General features: G+C 42.5%; 1 protein-coding gene across 2 annotated transcripts in view; it reads right to left on the minus strand.

Moving 5' to 3' along the window:
- Nucleotides 1-10,907: 10,907 nt before the first annotated feature.
- Nucleotides 10,908-18,583, minus strand: part of LOC117513705 (vascular endothelial growth factor A-A-like) — a 49,356-nt gene continuing 41,680 nt past the window's right edge. For both annotated transcript variants that reach the window (XM_034173946.1, XM_034173947.1), the window contains exon 6: nucleotides 10,908-13,111. In XM_034173946.1, coding sequence (XP_034029837.1) covers nucleotides 13,047-13,111 — 65 coding nt within the window. In that variant the 3' untranslated portion in view covers nucleotides 10,908-13,046. The remainder of the gene's footprint in view (nucleotides 13,112-18,583) is intronic.

The raw sequence follows: 18,583 nt of genomic DNA on the forward strand, positions 1-18,583 counted from the left end.
ATACTTACAAGTGTAGCATCAGGAACACCAGGTCTACATCCAGTTTGCACATTTATTTATCTTTCAGCTTCCACTATTTCAAAAAAGCCCAACCAAGGCTGACCATTGTGTGACCCCTCAGTCACACTCATTTTCCCAGAAAGAAGTCAAAACTTTTCTCGATTTTTTTTTTTTTTTTTTTTTTTTTTGCACTTTTTGTTTTTTGGTGGCTCTGCCATGACAGTGAACATATAAAATAAATAAAGCCTTAATTGGTTTGTTATTAAAGCTGCTAGCTTGGCAGTGCATTGATAGGGGGAATGTACACTCAACAAAAATATAAACGCAACACTTTTGGTTTTGCTCCCATTTTGTATGAGATGAACTCAAAGATCTAAAACTTTTTCCACATACACAATATCACCATTTCCCTCAAATATTGTTCACAAACCAGTCTAAATCTGTGATAGTGAGCACTTCTTCTTTGCTGAGATAATCCATCCCACCTCACAGGTGTGCCATATCAAGATGCTGATTAGACACGATTAGTGCACAGGTGTGCCTTAGACTGCCCACAATAAAAGGCCACTCTGAAAGGTGCAGTTTTGTTTTATTGGGGGGGATACCAGTCAGGATCTGGTGTGACCACCATTTACCTCATGCAGTGCAACACATCTCCTTCGCATAGAGTTGATCTGGTTGTCAATTGTGGCCTGTGGAATGTTGGTTCACTCCTCTTCAATGGCTGTGCGAAGTTGCTGGATATTGGCAGGAAATGGTACACGCTGTCGTATACGCCGGTCCAGAGCATCCCAAACATGCTCAATGGGTGACATGTCCGGTGAGTATGCCGGCCATGCAAGAACTGGGACATTTTCAGCTTCCAAGAATTGTGTACAGATCCTTGCAACATGGGGCCGTGCATTATCCTGCTGCAACATGAGGTGATGTTCTTGGATGTATGGCACAACAGTGGGCCTCAGGATCTCGTCACGGTATCTCTGTGCATTCAAAATGCCATCAATAAAATGCACCTGTGTTCTTCGTCCATAACAGACGCCTGCCCATACCATAACCCCACCGCCACCATGGACCACTCGATCCACAACATTGACATCAGAAAACCGCTCACCCACACGACGCCACACACGCTGTCTGCCATCTGCCCTGGACAGTGTGAACCGGGATTCATCCGTGAAGAGAACCCCTCTCCAACGTGCCAAACTCCAGCGAATGTGAGCATTTGCCCACTCAAGTCGGATACGACGACAAACTGGAGTCAGGTCGAGACCCTGATGAGGACGACAAGCATGCAGATGAGCTTCCCTGAGATGGTTTCTGACAGTTTTTGCAGAAATTCTTTGGTTATGCAAACCGATTGTTTCAGCAGCTGTCCGAGTGGCTGGTCTCAGACGATCTTGGAGGTGAACATGCTGGATGTGGAGGTCCTGGGCTGGTGTGGTTACACGTAGTCTGCGGTTGTGAGGCTGGTTGGATGTACTGCCAAATTCTCTGAAACGCCTTTGGAGACGGCTTATGGTAGAGAAATGAACATTCAATACACGAGCAACAGCTCTGGTTGACATTCCTGCTGTCAGCATGCCAACTGCACGCTCCCTCAAATCTTGCGACATCTGTGGCATTGTGCTGTGTGATAAAACTGCACCTTTCAGAGTGGCCTTTTATTGTGGACAGTCTAAGGCACACCTGTGCACTAATCATGGTGTCTAATCAGCATCTTGATATAGCACACCTGTGAGGTGGGATGGATTATCTCAGCAAAGGAGAAGTGCTCACTATCACAGATTTAGACTGGTTTGTGAACAATATTTGAGGGAAATGGTGATATTGTGTATGTGGAAAAAGTTTTAGATCTTTGAGTTCATCTCATACAAAATGGGAGCAAAACCAAAAGTGTTGCGTTTATATTTTTGTTGAGTGTATGTGTTGCAGTGCTGTAAAGCAGGATTATGTCCCGAAAGTCCCAGTCACACTTGACAGATCAATGGAAAAGTATAAGATGCTGACACTATCTGTTTGTGTTTACTTTTGTCTGACAAAAGTTCTTTTTTCATCTGTAAAATGGAGTTCCTTGTCAGCTGATGTCACAAAGTTCATCAGAACGTTTTGTGCATGTTCAAGACTTAACAGAGATATAGCTGAGAGCTTTTTCACTGTCTGCATATTTGTTTCCCATTTTGTCCTCAGTTGTTTTTTTTTTTGTTTTGTTTTTTATTTATCCTGCGGCTGCCCAATGGTTCATTCTGGCCTTCTGGCCAAAGCTCCAGCACAAGAAAAGAAAGGACTGGCTAGAAAAAAAAAAAAAAAAAAACAGCACACTGTGTGTCTCTCTCAGGAGTGAAAAACATCAGGCTTATGTAGCGTTGCATTGTGCTGTGTATCAAGTGCGCTTGAATGGCTGTATAAGTTGCATGAAGAAAAAAAAACAAAAAACAAAACCTTGCGGGCAGGGTGGGAGAAGCTTGGCTCCATGACACAGACTGCTTGGACACGCAGATGGATTTGATACATTGGAAAAAGTTAGAATACATTAATTCCAGGTGTCCATTTCACGTCCCTTTGCGTCCCTCAGTGTTCCTCAGCCTATTGCTACATAGGGCTGTATAAACTCACTGTAGGGCTGCAACAACTCTAAGTTGGCCTGGTGTGAAAGGGGCTTTCTTCGTAGCGAGGAGGTGCAGCAGAGTTGTTTGGTGTCCTTGAGCACATACTGTGAGGAAATATGATGTCATCCTTTCAGACCATGGCAAATTACACTCAAACCCAGCATATGCGTACAAATCAGGAGCATCCTTATGCTCACTGCAAATCTCCATGGAAATGTGATGCCATCTGTCCATTACCACCCCAAATCCACAGGAGAGTGACAAATTTGCCAACGGGGAAGATATTTAAAGACACAATGAATCCTTTTGCTCTGTCAGTCAAAGTGTGACACAGCCTTAAAGTTGCAAGGCTGGTTTTTTTTTTTGCTATGAGATGCCCAAGTACTCCCCAAAACAAGTCATTTAGCAATTATAATTACTCCCAAACTGTAATGTTGATGCACATCTTGTGCAAATGCCTTTAAAAAAAACCTTGCTCACTGTTTACTTTCACTGTTTTAGTACTCTAACAAATAATTTCCTGCTCTGCTGACTGACCGCCTGTGTACCGTACCAGAGTCTGGAATAAAGACCATGTTTACTCCTAAGCCAAGTCTGGGAGTCTGCTTTGCAGGTCCAGCCACTACGGTAGCTGGGCAGCCGCCTGCTCTGACATATATAGGCTTTGAAGGATTACTGTTAGCAGGATTACGTCAAAACTACTGCACAGATTTCGATGAAATTTAATAGGCCATGAAAGACTCCATTAAGACATGAAAGACTCTATTAAGACTGAGCTAGCAAGGTTAATAATTTATTTATTATATGGCTGTTTTTGTAGCTGCAAACATTTAGCATGTCCACTTCAAGCTCGTTTTCTGTATTCCTCCTGTTCAAATTAGTGAGTGTAATAAAATTTGCTTGGAGAATGGTCCTCTTCATTGCTCTTAATTTCTTTGTTCGCTTTTTGTTTTATTTTGCTTTAACATTTCTTGTTTAACAAGGAAAATGTTGCGTGTCGGCTTTGCTCCTGCTTGGTCCTGCCTCTCTGTCTGTTTTCGGCTGTGGAACTGATCACAGCTGTCACTCATCATCACCTGTAGTATATCAACCACGGTTCTACACTTTGCGAGAAACTTAGTCCTCACCTCCAGAGATCCCGCACCTCGTCAGCTCAGTGGGCTGCCATCTGGCTTCAGACTTCATCCTCACCATCTCCACTACACCCAGATCATAAACAAAGTTTCAAATATGATATGTGTTCCAGACCTATTGTCATAGTAACTGGTCTGATATGGGAAAATATCAGACCAGAAATCAGCCAGTCAGAGCGCATGTAGTGTCGCAGCCATATAATAATAAAGGATTATTAACCTCGCTTGCTCAGTCTGTATGGAAAAATATCAGACTGAGGTCTTGACAGCACAAAAAGGCCGTGGTCTGATATTCCCGTACAGACCAAGCAAGCAAAGTTAATAGTTTGTTTATTATATGGCTGTTTGGAGCTGTGTTTTCATCTTGTTGGTCTTCATTTTGCATGTCCACTTCGAGCTTGTTCGCTGTTCATTCCTCCAATTCAAACTTGTCAGTCTAATACAATTCACTTAGAGAATGGTCCTCTTTATTGCTCATAATTTCTTTTCATTTCAGTTCAACATAATTCAATTTATTTAGTTTCTATAGCACCAAATCGCAACAAAGCTGCCTCAAGATGCTTCACACAAGTAAGGTCTAACCATACCAACCCTTAGAGCAAGCACACAGGGGACAGTGTTAAGGAAAAACTCCCTCTGGTGATATGGAGGAAGAAACCTCAAGCAGGCCAGACCCAAAGGGGTGACCCAATGCTTGGGCCATTCTAATAGTTACAAGATTTTGCAAAGTTTTACAAAACAGAACATAACACAACAAAAGAAGATGCATTTGATGAGACGTCCATGCCGGCGTCCAGTCCACAGGCTGGGGTCACCCAGCAGTGCTCATGCCATACAGTGGGCCTCTTCCCGTGGCAGAGTCCGTTCCACATTCCTTTCCGAAATCATGCAGTCATCAAGTCCAGCACGTGACATCGTGATGTCATCCACACCTTGGACAGAGAGAAAAAAAAGAAGAATTAGTTGGCCAGAAAAAATACACCTAAACTATAATTCATCAGCATTAAGCAACAGGAAAGCAGAGAAAATACTGAGGTGATCGCCGGCCACCAGCCCTAAGCTTCACTAACTAACAGACCCAGAATGTCAATAAAGTTGAGCCTGAGACCTGCTCAGTTTCTAATAAAATGAATTTAAAGGGATAGGAAGCACAGTACCATACTATGCCAGTATGCTAGCCATACCAGAGGGAGAAAAAAATGGGTCTTAAGTCTGGACTTGAAAGTCTGCAGAATCTGACTGTTTAATTGACGCAGGGAGATCATTCCACAGAACAGGGGCATGATAAGAGAAAGCTCTGTGGCCTGCAGACTTTTTATTCACCCTAGGAACACAAAGTAGCCCTGCACCCTGAGAATGCAGAGCCCGGGCTGGTACATAGGGTTTAATTAGGTCAGCTAAGTAAGGAGGTGCTAGTCCATGAATTATTTTAGAGGTTAGTAGCAGAACCTTAAAATCTGATCTCACAAAGACAGGAAGCCAGTGAACAGATGCCAAAATGGGTGAAATGTGGTCAAACTTTCTGCTTCCTGTGAAGAGCCAACATTTTTAACCAATTGGAGACCCCTAACGCTGGACTGCGGTAAACCAGAAAATAGAACATTGTAGTACTTCAGTCTAGAAGAGACACATGCATGAATCACTGTCTCTACTTCAGCCAGGAAGGGCCAGATCTTTGCTATGTTTTGCAGGTGGAATAAACCAGTCCTTGTGATATATGTAATGTGTAGGTCAATGGACAACGTGGGATCAAAACTTACCCCAAGGTTCCTCACTTTGTCAGTGTGTTGTATGACATATGAGCCTAGGCTAAGCATTAGATGGTCAAATTGCTGCTGATGTATCGCTGGACCAAGAACCATTTCAGTGTTGTCTGAGTTTAAAAGTAAGAAATTGCTAGACATCCAGCTTTTCACTGATGCAAAGCAATCTTCTAAGGATTTTATGTGGATGAGATTACCAGCAGTGAAGCGTCATCAGCATAGCAATGAAAGGTAATCCCAAAACGCCGCAGTATGTGCCCAAGGGGCGCTATATAAAAGGAGAAAAGCAGGGGCCTCTGAAACCCCATATTTCATGTCACTAAGGTTAGAGTTTGTGTTATTGTACAAGACTGGTCAAGTATGATGTCAACCATGCAAGGACATTCCCAGTAATCCCAAAATGATTCTCCAGCCTATTGAGTAGAATATGGTGATCCACCATATCAAATGCAGCATTAAGATCTAACAGCACCAGTAGTGGTGTCTGAATCCATTGCAAGGAGATCATTTATCACTTTAGTGAGGGCTCCTTCACATATAACATGACTGAAGCCTACTAGCGCATGTAGGAGGAATTGCATGCCTTTCGAGTACCCTGTGAGTGCTCATTCGATCCCCCTTTTGGCAAGTGTCGGCCAAATTCCAGGTGTCACACGCGAACATCTAACACTGCTCACTGGACAATTAGAAAAGGCGGGGCTATTCGTGTTCCTGGTACGAGAGAAGAGAGCAGCTGACCACATTTGAGCTGTCTGTGAAAATTGTCAAATTGCTCCATGATTGTAGCATAGCCAAGCAACACACATGTGGCGTGCCAGAGTGATGGCGCTCCCCTCAACATATGTGGCCTACGTGTGTATCGCACGTGTGCGCATTGTCGCGCCCCACCAACACCCCCCCCCCGCAACACATGTGGCTTGCGGGGAGTGGGGGGGAGCACACTTGCATGACATGCTGATATGTATGTACAGACATGATCGCATGTAGACCGCCCAGCCATGTCTAAGTGCACACAGCACGGCAAACGCCTCTCAGCTGATCGCCGGCCAGCGACTCACTGACAGCTGGAAATGACGGCTCAGTGCACGTGACGTGTTACATTACAAACACAGATATCAGACAGATGCAGGACGAACACATAATAATACATACGTACATACAGAGAATAAAAAAATTCACAGAATGAAGGTACAGAGCTTGAGCTTTTTTTCCTGTGAGCTGCTGAGGTTCGCAGACAGAGGTGGGCGTCTCCCCCGCGACACGCAGCTGCTCAGATATCTGTGCTCGCAAGTCAAAGCTTGCGAGCACAGGTTGGCTTGTCATAGCCTACAAGCCAACCTGTATTGGCTTGTAGGCTATGACCTTACATAACTGTATTGTGAGGCACGGATGTCACCATGCTGTCCTCACGTGGAAATAAATTAAAATACATATTGCTTCAGCTGGCCGTGGCGTCAATGCACTGCAGTGCTGCTGAATATCGTGCCATGCAGGAAATCACCCCACGGGACGCACCTGTGAGGCGCGTATCACTGCGGTATTTCCCCACATTGTAATAATTAAAATCATATACCTATAATGATATGCCAATATGACTGGATAAAACACTAAAGAATAAATAGCAATACACCCTTGTGATATTTTTCACGGACCGGTAATATTTTTCATACCACCCGAGTAAGTGAATGTTGCCTTGGTAATCAGCCAGTCTATACATATGTTGTGACGTCACGGCACGTGTGATCCTACGTATTGTCAATGTGTAATTTAATACAGTGGTCCCTCGCTTTATCGTGGTTCACCTTTCGCGGCCTCGCAGTTTCGGAAAACCATATACCCTTTGGCCGAAAGCCATATTCATGGGTGAACAACTTGATAATATCAGTTATCATACACCCTGAGGCCATATTGTATAAAGCCATATTTATGGGTGAACAAGGGTGTATGGTTTTCTGAAGGGTGTAAAAAGCCATATTCATGGCTAAAACTACTTGATAACAATTTTATCATATACCTATAAATGATCAATGTTGTATGGTTTTCTGAAGGGTGTAAAAAGCCATATTCATTGGTGAACAACTTGATAACGATTTTATCATATACAGTGGTCCCTCGTTTATCACGGGAGTTACGTTCTAAAAATAACCCGCAATAGGCGAAATCCACGAAGTAGTCAGCGTTATTTTTTACAATTACTATAGATGTTTTAAGGCTGTAAAACCCCTCACTACACACTTTATACACTTTTCTCAAACAGGCATTAACATATTCTCTTTTCTCTCCTGTGTAAACACTCAAAGTTGAAACCTTAGTAGAAAAAAATAGAACGTTTTCCTACAAGTAATTATGATGGCTTTTAGAACTAACGAATTAAATTTTAATGATCAACCTACGAGGTTGGACACGTAAGAAATTATTAATAGTTACTCACCAGTATTTCACAGTTCCTCTGACCGCGCATTTGAATGAAAAATATTATCCGTCCGCGAAAAGGGTGTATTCCTATTTATTCTTTAGTGTTCTATCCAGTCATATTGGCGTATCATTTATAGGTATATGATAACTGATATATTTGCAGCGGATCACTGCGCGCTGGACATGCCATGCTAGCTGATGTGTTCATGACGTGAGAGCCCAACTCTTCATGAGACGAGCGGTAATTCATGTAAAACATAAAAGGGATAACAGTAATCTACGTCATTTCATTACCTCGTTGGTGTACGTGTAGGTGGAGGCTAAATCCGCTCTTCATAACAGGAATTAAGTATTATAAATTGTGTTTTATGAATTTTTTGCTCCGCTGCTGTGTGCGCGACTTTCCACGAGAACACGAGCAACCCGACAACAGGTGGAATGTTTCATGGTTCCCCATTTCGTTTTCGTGGATTTTCTTCCGGTTTCTGTTTTTCGTGTTATGTGTGAAGGGGCCCTGAGCACTGTCTCTGTGCAATGGCATGTTCTAAATGCATACTGCAGTGGCTCAGAGAGATTATTCTCAGCAAGGTGGTCCAGGAGCTGCTGTGAAACCACTTTTTCCAGAATTTTAGAACAAAATAATAGATTTTATATTAGCTCATAATTTTCCAATATGCTACAATACGATTTATCCCAAACAATAAATCACAATGAGAGCAGCATCCATTTTGGTGAGGAAAAAAAGGTTTTCCTTGTTAAAAATCACCCCTATAGTACCATTCTCACAAGAATGTACAAATATATCTTTTCACCATAAAGTAACAGAAACCTGTAATGCACAACCACCTTACTTCACCTGTACTATGTACATATACTTCAATCTACTTCTAAATTTTTCGACTTGTCGTCTACAGATACCATTGGCTTGGCCACCTCTGGTCTTGCCTTTACATCTTTGAAAAGTGGAAAGACACCATACGATGCTGTAGAAGATATGCTACAACCGTGCAGCGTGTAGTTCCTCCGTCTGGTCTTTATAACTTTACCATGTTCACCACTAGTGACGTGACTTTCCAATGCTGTCATAGATTTGCTGCTTACAGTTTGTCTTATGCATTAATTATCCTGTCTGTACTGACAGGTTGTCACAGACATGAATAATGAAGCACTGTGATGATTTAAACTATTAAACCACAAGTTGCTGCCCTGCTTGATCAAGTCAGCTGATCATCACACTGACAGGACGGCACTTTAGTTTAATGAGTCGCAGTGCTTCATTCAGGTGTGATCACGGTCGACTGGTATATCAAAAGTTTAAATCATCAGTGTTTAAGTGTGATCAGGCAGCGACATCAGCATCCTCTGAGAAACACACCTGCAGCAGAAAAAAAAAAAAACCAAAACACTTATTTACTCTGTGTAAGAATGAAAGTTTGTTTGCATGAGGACACGTGCAGCTTTCAGCCAATTAATGGCCAGCATTAATGGATGTATTAAGACTCATAAGTAAATTGCAAGAAACGTGTCAACAATCACATAACTTGGCTGCAACTTATGTCCCCCATGTGCAGGACGCACGAGTCATATGCTGAAAATTTTTAGCATGCCCAAAATTTATCGATATATATATATAAACACACACACAGAGGTCTGTTAGAAAAGTATCCGACCTTTTTATTTTTTGCAAAAACCATATGGATTTGAATCACGTGTGAATGCATCAGCCAGGCTTGAACCTTCGTGCGCATGCGTGAGTTTTTTCACGCCTGTTGGTTGCGTCATTCGCCTGGGAGCAGGCTTTGTGTGAGCAGTGGTCCACCCCTCTCGTCGGATTTTTACTGCGAATAAATGTCTGAATGATTTGGAGCTTTGCTGCATCAATTTTTTCCAGAAACTGTGAGAGACCTCCAGGTGGACACCATTCGGAAAATTCAGATGGCTTTCAGAGACCATTTTATGGGGATTACACAGATTAAGGAGTGCTCCAGCCGTTTTAAAGACCGCCCACAACGTCTGAGAGCATGCCACGCTCCGAGCGACAGGCTGACACCCCACTGAAACAACCAGATCATTTCCAACGTGAAGGCTTTGTTGATCCGGGACGTCATCTGACTTCCACAAAATAGGCATAAGGCGTGGACATCAGCACTTTTTCGGCACATTCCACTGTTACAGGAGTTTTTTCATGGAAAAAGAAGCAGACGTTTCTAACAGACCTCGTATATGTAAATAAATAAACTTACCCCTAACTTATTAGACGTGTGTTTTTGTTTTTTTTAACGGTTGGCATACGCTGGCTAAATCGTCATGGTGTGACATGGCCAGCAAGACTACCTGCAAACACTAAATAATACAAGCCACAAGTTCTGAAGTTCCAGGCCCGGCCTGCCTGTGTCGCAGTCAGAACCGGTTTAAGACGTGTCAGTTTAAAATGTTTTCTGAGGAAACCCCCATCCTCTGAATGGTTTGTGCTGACGCTGCCACACACCCACACAAGATTTAGTCTCTCCCATGAGAATGCCACCAACAGATCAATATTATAATTCAGAGGACCTCTTAGCTGCCCAACAAGGTACCTGATGTTAAAAAAAAAAAAAAAAGACTGAACAGTTCCTGCAGGACAACATTGATTTAAAAAATGACCCAGGCAGCGACCAGCAAAAAAGTGGAAATCCACCAAAAAACGTGATTTTTTTTTCCATCTGACCTACATCTACATACTACTTTTGTGTGTGTGTGTGTGTGTGTGTGTTTGGGGGGGGGGGGGGGGGGGTTGAAGAACATAGAATAAAGAAAAACGCAGCACATTTTCTGGGAATACTTGAAAAACTGTCATCTCTGCAAGTTAGTTACCCAAAGAATCTTGCTACAGAATTCTCTCTCACAAACCGACACGTTATGATGTATATAATGAAAACATACAAGGTTAAAGTATCAGTTGACTTTATAACAAGTATTCAGCCATGAATAGACTGAGTTAAAAGGTAAAATGCTTTTCAAAATAAATATGTTTTAATAGTTACAATCAACCAAATTACACAAAAGACACCAATAACAGTAAAACATTTTTTACAGTACCAATAAATATATTAACGTGGAAATGTACAAAACATTGCTGTACATCAACAATCCTTGATATCAGTTAAATAGAAAATAGAATGTTGTCATGAGGTTCGTCCTTCAGAAGGACCAATACCACCTGAAGCGTGTCTGAGGCCTCTAGTCTGAGATTCCAGCATTTATGAAGACAAACAGCAGCTGGATAATAAAACCAGTGACTGGAGTAACATTTATGATCATCATCAGTCTGTCATCTTTCATTATTCTGAGCAATCAACAACTGGCTCATTAGAGTCTCACCACAATGACTGTTTATTTGGACTTAACACGCTCTGCAAAGTGACCTTATTCTGGCTCAACGAGAACAGTTTTTAGTTGGACTAGATGTCAGCTGTAGCAGGTGGACTTCTGACTGTTCCTCACAGCCTTTGTTTGGGGTTCAGCTGACAAATTACTGGACCACCTGCAAACAGAATTTTGAGAAAGCCCACATCAAAACCAGGGTGGACAGAGAAATATTGAACATTTTAACAGATGTCAGTCATCATAATGATCATGTTTCTTTGCCAGTGCACTGAGAAGCTGTGGGTCATTTTAAAACAGAAGTCTCAAACTGATCCCAGAAAGGGCCAAGAGGGTGCAGGCTTTCTTTGCAACCACCCACTCCACCAGGTGATTCCACTGATCAACATCACTTTGAACAGGTGGAATCAGTAAATCAGTGAAGTGGTGGAGTGCAAAGAAAGCCTGCACCCTCTTGGCCCTTTCTGGGATCAGTTTGAGACCTCTGGCTTAGAAGGATAGGCACTGTTGTTCTACATTCAGTCAGAATGAGGATGTTTCAGCTGGAACAAAAAGAAAAAGAAAAAATGAGAAAACTCTGTCATTTGACTTTCCTCAGACTAGAAGCCCAAGTCCGATCAGACAGCTCTGACTAAACGAGACCCGAGCCAAGTGCTGACAAGGAAAGTCCTTCAGCTCTTCTCAGGACATGTCTTAGGGCCTCAAGTGCAAAACCACATGGCTACTGCTCCAACCCAAAATGAGAATGACCTATGTTGGTGCATCAAGTTGGAGGCTGAGGTTTGTGAGCAGTGGACAGGCCCACCCCGATCCCCCTGAGGTCCATCCAGGAATGTCAAAGTCCTGCTCAAACAGACGGGTTTTCTGCACCCACATAAACAAACCTAACACTGCACCAAATAGATAGAAAGGGAACTTAAAGACTGAGAATATTCCATAAATAATAAATAGTATCTGAGAAACATCTGCAGACACACTGATGTGGGCGTGTTTTCTTTGGAACACATTAAATAAGGCGAAAGGCTGTGGACTCGTACAGTGACACGTTTAACTCACAATACAGCAAAAACTCAGACAAGTCCTTTTCCCCAGCATGAAACACCACAGCAGTAAAAAAAAACAAACAAACAAAAAAAAACACCCACATGGTCGAGCACAATGACCGCATCCCATTTCTTCAAGTCTCCACCTCCTCAGTCCACTTTTCACAGTGTGTCTCGCACGGAGTGGTGGTGGACAGTAATTATCACTGTCCATCACTTATTACTGAAGGACGGTCCAACAGCAGGGGCTAAGATGAAGTGGACTCTTCCGGTGAGGTCTGGTCACTGGAAGAGGACGGCGAATTCACATTACCCAGCCACATGGCTGGACTCTTACATCAGAAACTGGTGGACATCACTACAGTGGAGAGGAAAATTCACTGTGTGTGGGAGCTGCCAGTTTAAGCACAGAGACCTCCTCCACGTCTGTCACAGTTCACACACTCTGGTCACAATACCTTCCGCATGTACTTGGAAACATTTAAAATATTCTTGTCCACAGCTCACTAGCCTTTGTGGCGGCTCCCCCCCATGACCAGACAGCTAATTAAATGTTTGCTCTTCATGCACCACAGGTGCAGTCGTTCAGCTTTAAATAACATAATTTTCTAGCAGCAGAATCCATTGTCTTTGTGTCGTCAGAAAGCAGACCGTTAGACGGTCCTGTCTTTGTCCTTCCATGTTCTCACAGGGAATGCGTCTTCAGACCTCAAAGTGCTGTGCCTACAAAATAATTCCTTCATCAGTGTCGGCTCCACTCCTGGGGTCATCACCGCGGTTTGTCACATCTGTGGAGGAAAACAGAAATACGGTTAGATGGTAAGCAGCAAATCTTTTTTCACTGATGTGCTCAGTGCAGGAAGACAAACCAGAACCCAGAGTATGAACAGAGAACCTGGCCACACTTCCCACCAACACGCCATCAGTGCCGGTGAAACATGAGCCTGACATGACAAGATTTACAGTTACAGACACCGCTTCACTTGGAAGCGGCTTTGAATTTCTCCACCATGAGATCAACAAAGTCTTATCTCGTCTCATCTTAACCACTAAGGGCTCCGTCCTCCACTTGGCACAAGGGTCACTGTTCGTGTGCCGCAGCGCTCACACGCCCACATCGTCCCAAGCGACAAATATAACTGTGCATTTATTTGTACATCCATCGGTATGTTTGTCTGAAAACAAGGTGTGGTCATTCACAGTACCCTGCACTGCTTTCAGGTGGCAGCAGAAAACCACTGCACTACAGAGTTTTCCTGATACTCATCTTTTTGTTTCAGCTGCTCCCGTTAGCGGTCGCCACAGCAGATCAATCATTTCCATCTCATCCTGTCCTCTGTATCTTACTCTCACACCAACCACCTGCATGTCCTCCCTCAATACATAAACCTCTTTGGCCTCCCTCTTCTCCTCCTGCCTGGTGGCTCCATCCTCAGGATCCTTCTCCCTATATACCCTGGGTCCGTCCTCTGCACATGTCCAAACCATCTCAGTCTCACCTCTCTGACTTTGTCTCCAAACCGTCCCACCTGAGCTGTCCCTCTGATATGTTCATTCCTAATCCTGGCCATTCTTGTTACTTCTACAGAGAATCTCCACATCCTCAGCTCTGCCTCCTGTCTTTTTGTTAGTGCTACCATCTTAAAGCCGTACAACATAGCTGGTCTCACTACAGTCTTGTAAACTTTCCCCTTTGCTCCTGCTGATATTCTTCGGTCACAGATCACTCCTGCCACCTTTCTCCACCCACTCCACCCTGCCTGCACTCTCTTCTTCACTTCTCTACCACACTCTCCATTACTTTGGACAGTTGATCCCAAGTACCTATCTACATTCACCACCTCTACTTCTTGTAAATGCACTGTTCAAAGCGTCAAGACAGAAAACTTAAAGCAATATGTCTCAACATATGTCATTAACACCTAAACAGAAAAAAAAACAAGGTTACAATGGGCTAAGGAAAAGCAATCGTGGACTGTGGATGAAAGTCATATTCAGTGATGAATCTTGAATCTGCACTGGGCAAGGTGATGATGCTGGAACTTTTGTTTGGTGCCGTTCCAATGAGATTTATAAAGATGACTGCCTGAAGAGAACATGTAAATTTCCACAGTCATTGATGATATGGGGCTGCATGTCAGGTAAAGGCACTGGGGAGATGGCTGTCATTACATCGCCAATAAATGCACAAGTTTACGTTGATATTTTGGACACTTTTCTTATCCCATCAATTGAAAGGATGTTTGGGGATGATGAAATCATTTTTCAAGATGATAATGCATCTTGCCATAGAGCAAAAACTGTGAAAACATTCCTTGCAAAAAGACAGTCAATGGCATGGCCTGCAAATAGTCCGGATCTTAATCCAATTGAAAATCTTTGGTGGAAGTTGAAGAAAATGGTCCATGACAAGGCTCCAACCTGCAAAGCTGATCTGGCAACAGCAATCAGAGAAAGTTGGAGCCAGATTGATGAAGAGTACTGTTTGTCACTCATTAAGTCCATGCCTCAGAGACTGCAAGCTGTTATAAAAGCCAGAGGTGGTGCAACAAAATACTAGTGATGTATTGGAGCGTTCTTTTGTTTTTCATGATTCCATAATTTTTTCCTCAGATTTGAGTGATTCCATATTTTTTTCCCTCTGTTTGGTCTAAAAAGGAACCGTTACTGACTGCCACAATTTTTTCCCCTGATTTCTTATAGTGTTTAACCCTTTATCTACGGCGATGACACCCACGCCATATTTTCCATATGCGTATTTTCTTTTTACCGTAACTCCGCCATAGTTTGTCCAATCCGAATGATTCAAAGTGCATTGTTAAGCTAACACCAAGGGCTTTCCAATGATATATGGTGTATTACGGTAAACGTAAGCCTGTGATGTCATAACTCAGAGGAAAAACACTAGTGCGCTGCCGATTCGCATTAACGCAAGTTCTCATGTATAAGCCCTCAATCTGAAAAATTTCAACACTGACAGCAAGCCAAGAACCCGTGCTTTCCAACAGTATGCTATATGTTGCATATATTACGGTAAAGTGCGTTCGGTGACTTTTGAAACGAGGGAAAAGTATGAAAAAGAGTGCAAAAGTGACAGAAAAGTACAGAGACAGACAGCAAACATAAATGTCGTAATTTTTGAGGAAAAGACAGGGTGTTAATGTCATTTGTGAAGGTGTGTGTGCGTGTTTGTGTGGGTGTGATGGCTCCATCAGCCACAAGCCACTGCCCGGTGCCAACAAGCAGAAACCCACCTTGCCAGCGATCCACAAAGGGGCGGCGTTCTTGCAAGGTGTGCAAGAGGTCAATCTGCTGGATGTGCAAACTTTGTAAAATTGGCCTCCGTCTTAAGCCAGACAGAAACTGTTACAAACAGTACCACACTGACAATGGACTGATGTAGTTTAGATCTAATTTTAATTAATTTTTTTTTATATTTGTATATAGTTTGACACTTTGTTTTATTCATATTGTATAATTTTGCACAAAATGAGTGATCAAATGAGTGATTTATTACATTTTAATAATACAGATAATAATTGATATATTTATATATAGTTTTGCACTTTGTTGTTATTCATATTGTTTGGTTCTGCACTTTAAAATTGGTTACTTTTTGCATATTTTCGCCTTGCAAAATGTTTACTTTTGCACCGTTTCTGCGCTGTTTCTGAGTTCTAGACACACAAAAATTATTTTGATTGTAAACACTTACAGCTTCCTGTTAAAAATGTGAAATCCAAACTTCCTTTACATAATCATTTTTCACTAAAAATCTGAAAAAAAAAAAAAAAAGTTCGTTTGTGTTTTTTCCTCATTTTAAATGCTAAAACTTACAAATAATGTGTATAAATAGTTAATCAGGTGTAATATAATTGAAATTCAGGTACTCTTGGAAAAGGGTACCAGAGCACACAAACATAGAACATTATTTCTTAATTTTATTGCTATAATAAAAAATTATAACCAATCATCCATTTATAGCCTCATTAGGTAAAGGGTTAAAGCCAGAAAGTTGCCATTTGAAATGACTTTAGTTTTGTGTCATGTCTGTGATCTGCTTTTTTTCTACAAAATTAAACAACTGAATGAACATCCTCCAAGACCGGTGATTCCATAATTTTTGCCAGGGGTTGTATTCTAAGACTAGCTTCTACTAGTCTTCCCCATATCTTCACAATGTGGCTGATCAACTTTATGCCTCTGTAGTTACTGCAGCTCTGCACATCACCCTTGTTCTTAAAAATAGGAACTAGCACACTTAGTCTCCACTCCTTAGGCATTCTCTTACTTTCCAAGATTTTATTAAACAATCGGGTTAGAAACTTTACTGCCATCTCTCCTAGACATTCCCATGCCTCCACTGGAATGTCATCCAGACCAATTGCCTTTCCGCTCTTCATCCTCTTCATATCTGCCCTCACTTCTTCCTTACTAATCTGTTGTACTTCCTGAATTACTCTCACCACATCATCCAGCCTTTTCTCATTTTCTTCATTCATCAGCTCCTCAAAATATTCCCTCCACCTTCTTAACACACACCTCACTTGTCAGCACATAACCATGTGCATCTTTACCACCCTAACCTGCTGCACATCCTTTCCAGCTCTGTCCCTTTGTCTGGCCAATCGGTACAAGTCCCTTTCTCCTTCATTACTATTGAACTTCTTGTACAGCTCATTATATGCCTTTTCCTTAGCTTTTGCCACTACTCTTTTCACCTTACGCCGCATCTCCTTGTACTGCTGTGTACTTTCTTCATCTCTCCGACTAGCCCAAAACTTTTCTCCAACCCCTTTCTCCTTATGATTTCCTGGACCTCTTTGTTCCACCATCAAGTCTCCTTGTCTTCCTTCCACTGTCCAGATTTCACACCCAGTACTTTCCTAGCTGTCTCCCTCACCACATCTGCAGTACTCTTCCAGTTGTCCAAAACTGCTTCCCCTCCACCCAGTGCTTCTCTCACCTGCTCACTAAATTTCACACAGTCTTTCCAGCGAGACCCTGTTGGGCAACAGCACCGGTGGCGGATGTTGTTAACCCGGACCTCGACCAATCCGGTATGGAAATTTGATTCTTAGTCTGCATAGTTGGGTTCGCTTGTTTTACACCAGCTGCCCTTCCTGACAACTCTACTCATTTATCCGGGCTTGGGACCGGCGCTCAGAATGTACTGGCTGCGTACCCCATGTGGCTGAGTTTTCTGATACTCAACACACAATATCCAGGCCCACCTCACACAGGTGGACCCCTGACCCCCTGACAGTCTGCATAGACTCAGAGGGATCTGCAGTAACTCATCCTAATCCCACAGAACTGAAAACAGAATTAAATCTAATGGTAAAAGAACATTTTTAGGTAGAGGTTCACTACCAGACAACACAAAGACGGGACTGGCCACAGATGTCTGCACTTGGTGGGATATGGAGGCGATCAGGTGGTTGTGGAGCTGTGGTGGATTTTGACTGCTCCTGTAAATGAGATACTTTGACTGGTGTTTTGCAGGCACACACGTTTCCCTGCCCAAAAACCTCTCACTTCATTCACTGGATGCTAATGCTTTGGCCTTTTAAAGGGAATGACAAACTACAGCCTGACTGGTTTATTTACTGTTGTGGCCATACATGTCTACAACCCCTGGCAAAAATTATGGAATCACCGGCCTCGGAGGATGTTCATTCAGTTGTTTAATTTTGTAGAAAAGCAGATCACAGACATGACACAAAACTAAAGTCATTTCAAATGGCAACTTTCTGGCTTTAAGAAACACTATAAGAAATCAAGAAAAAAAAAAATTGTGGCAGTCAGTAACGGTTATTTTTTTAGACCAAGCAGAGGGGGAGAAAAAAAAAAATGGACTCACTCAATTCTGAGGAAAAAATTATGGAATCATGAAAAACAAAAGAACGCTCCAACACATCACTAATATTTTGTTGCACCACCTCTGGCTTTTATAGCAGCTTGCAGTCTCTGAGGCATGGACTTAATGAGTGACAAACAGTACTCTTCAGCAATCTGGCTCCAACTTTCTCTGATTGCTGTCGCCAGATCAGCTTTGTAGGTTGGAGCCTTGTTAAGGACCATTTTCTTCAACTTCCAAAGATTTTCAATTGGATTAAGATCCGGACTATTTGCAGGCCATGACATTGACCCTATGTGTCCTTTTGCAAGGAATGTTTTCACAGTTTTTGCTTTATGGCAAGATGCAGTATCATCTTGAAAAATGATTTCATCATCCCCAAACATCCTTTCAAATGATG

Source organism: Thalassophryne amazonica, chromosome 7, assembly GCF_902500255.1.
Source record: "Thalassophryne amazonica chromosome 7, fThaAma1.1, whole genome shotgun sequence".
In the NCBI taxonomy this organism is placed as follows: Eukaryota; Metazoa; Chordata; class Actinopteri; order Batrachoidiformes; family Batrachoididae; genus Thalassophryne; species Thalassophryne amazonica.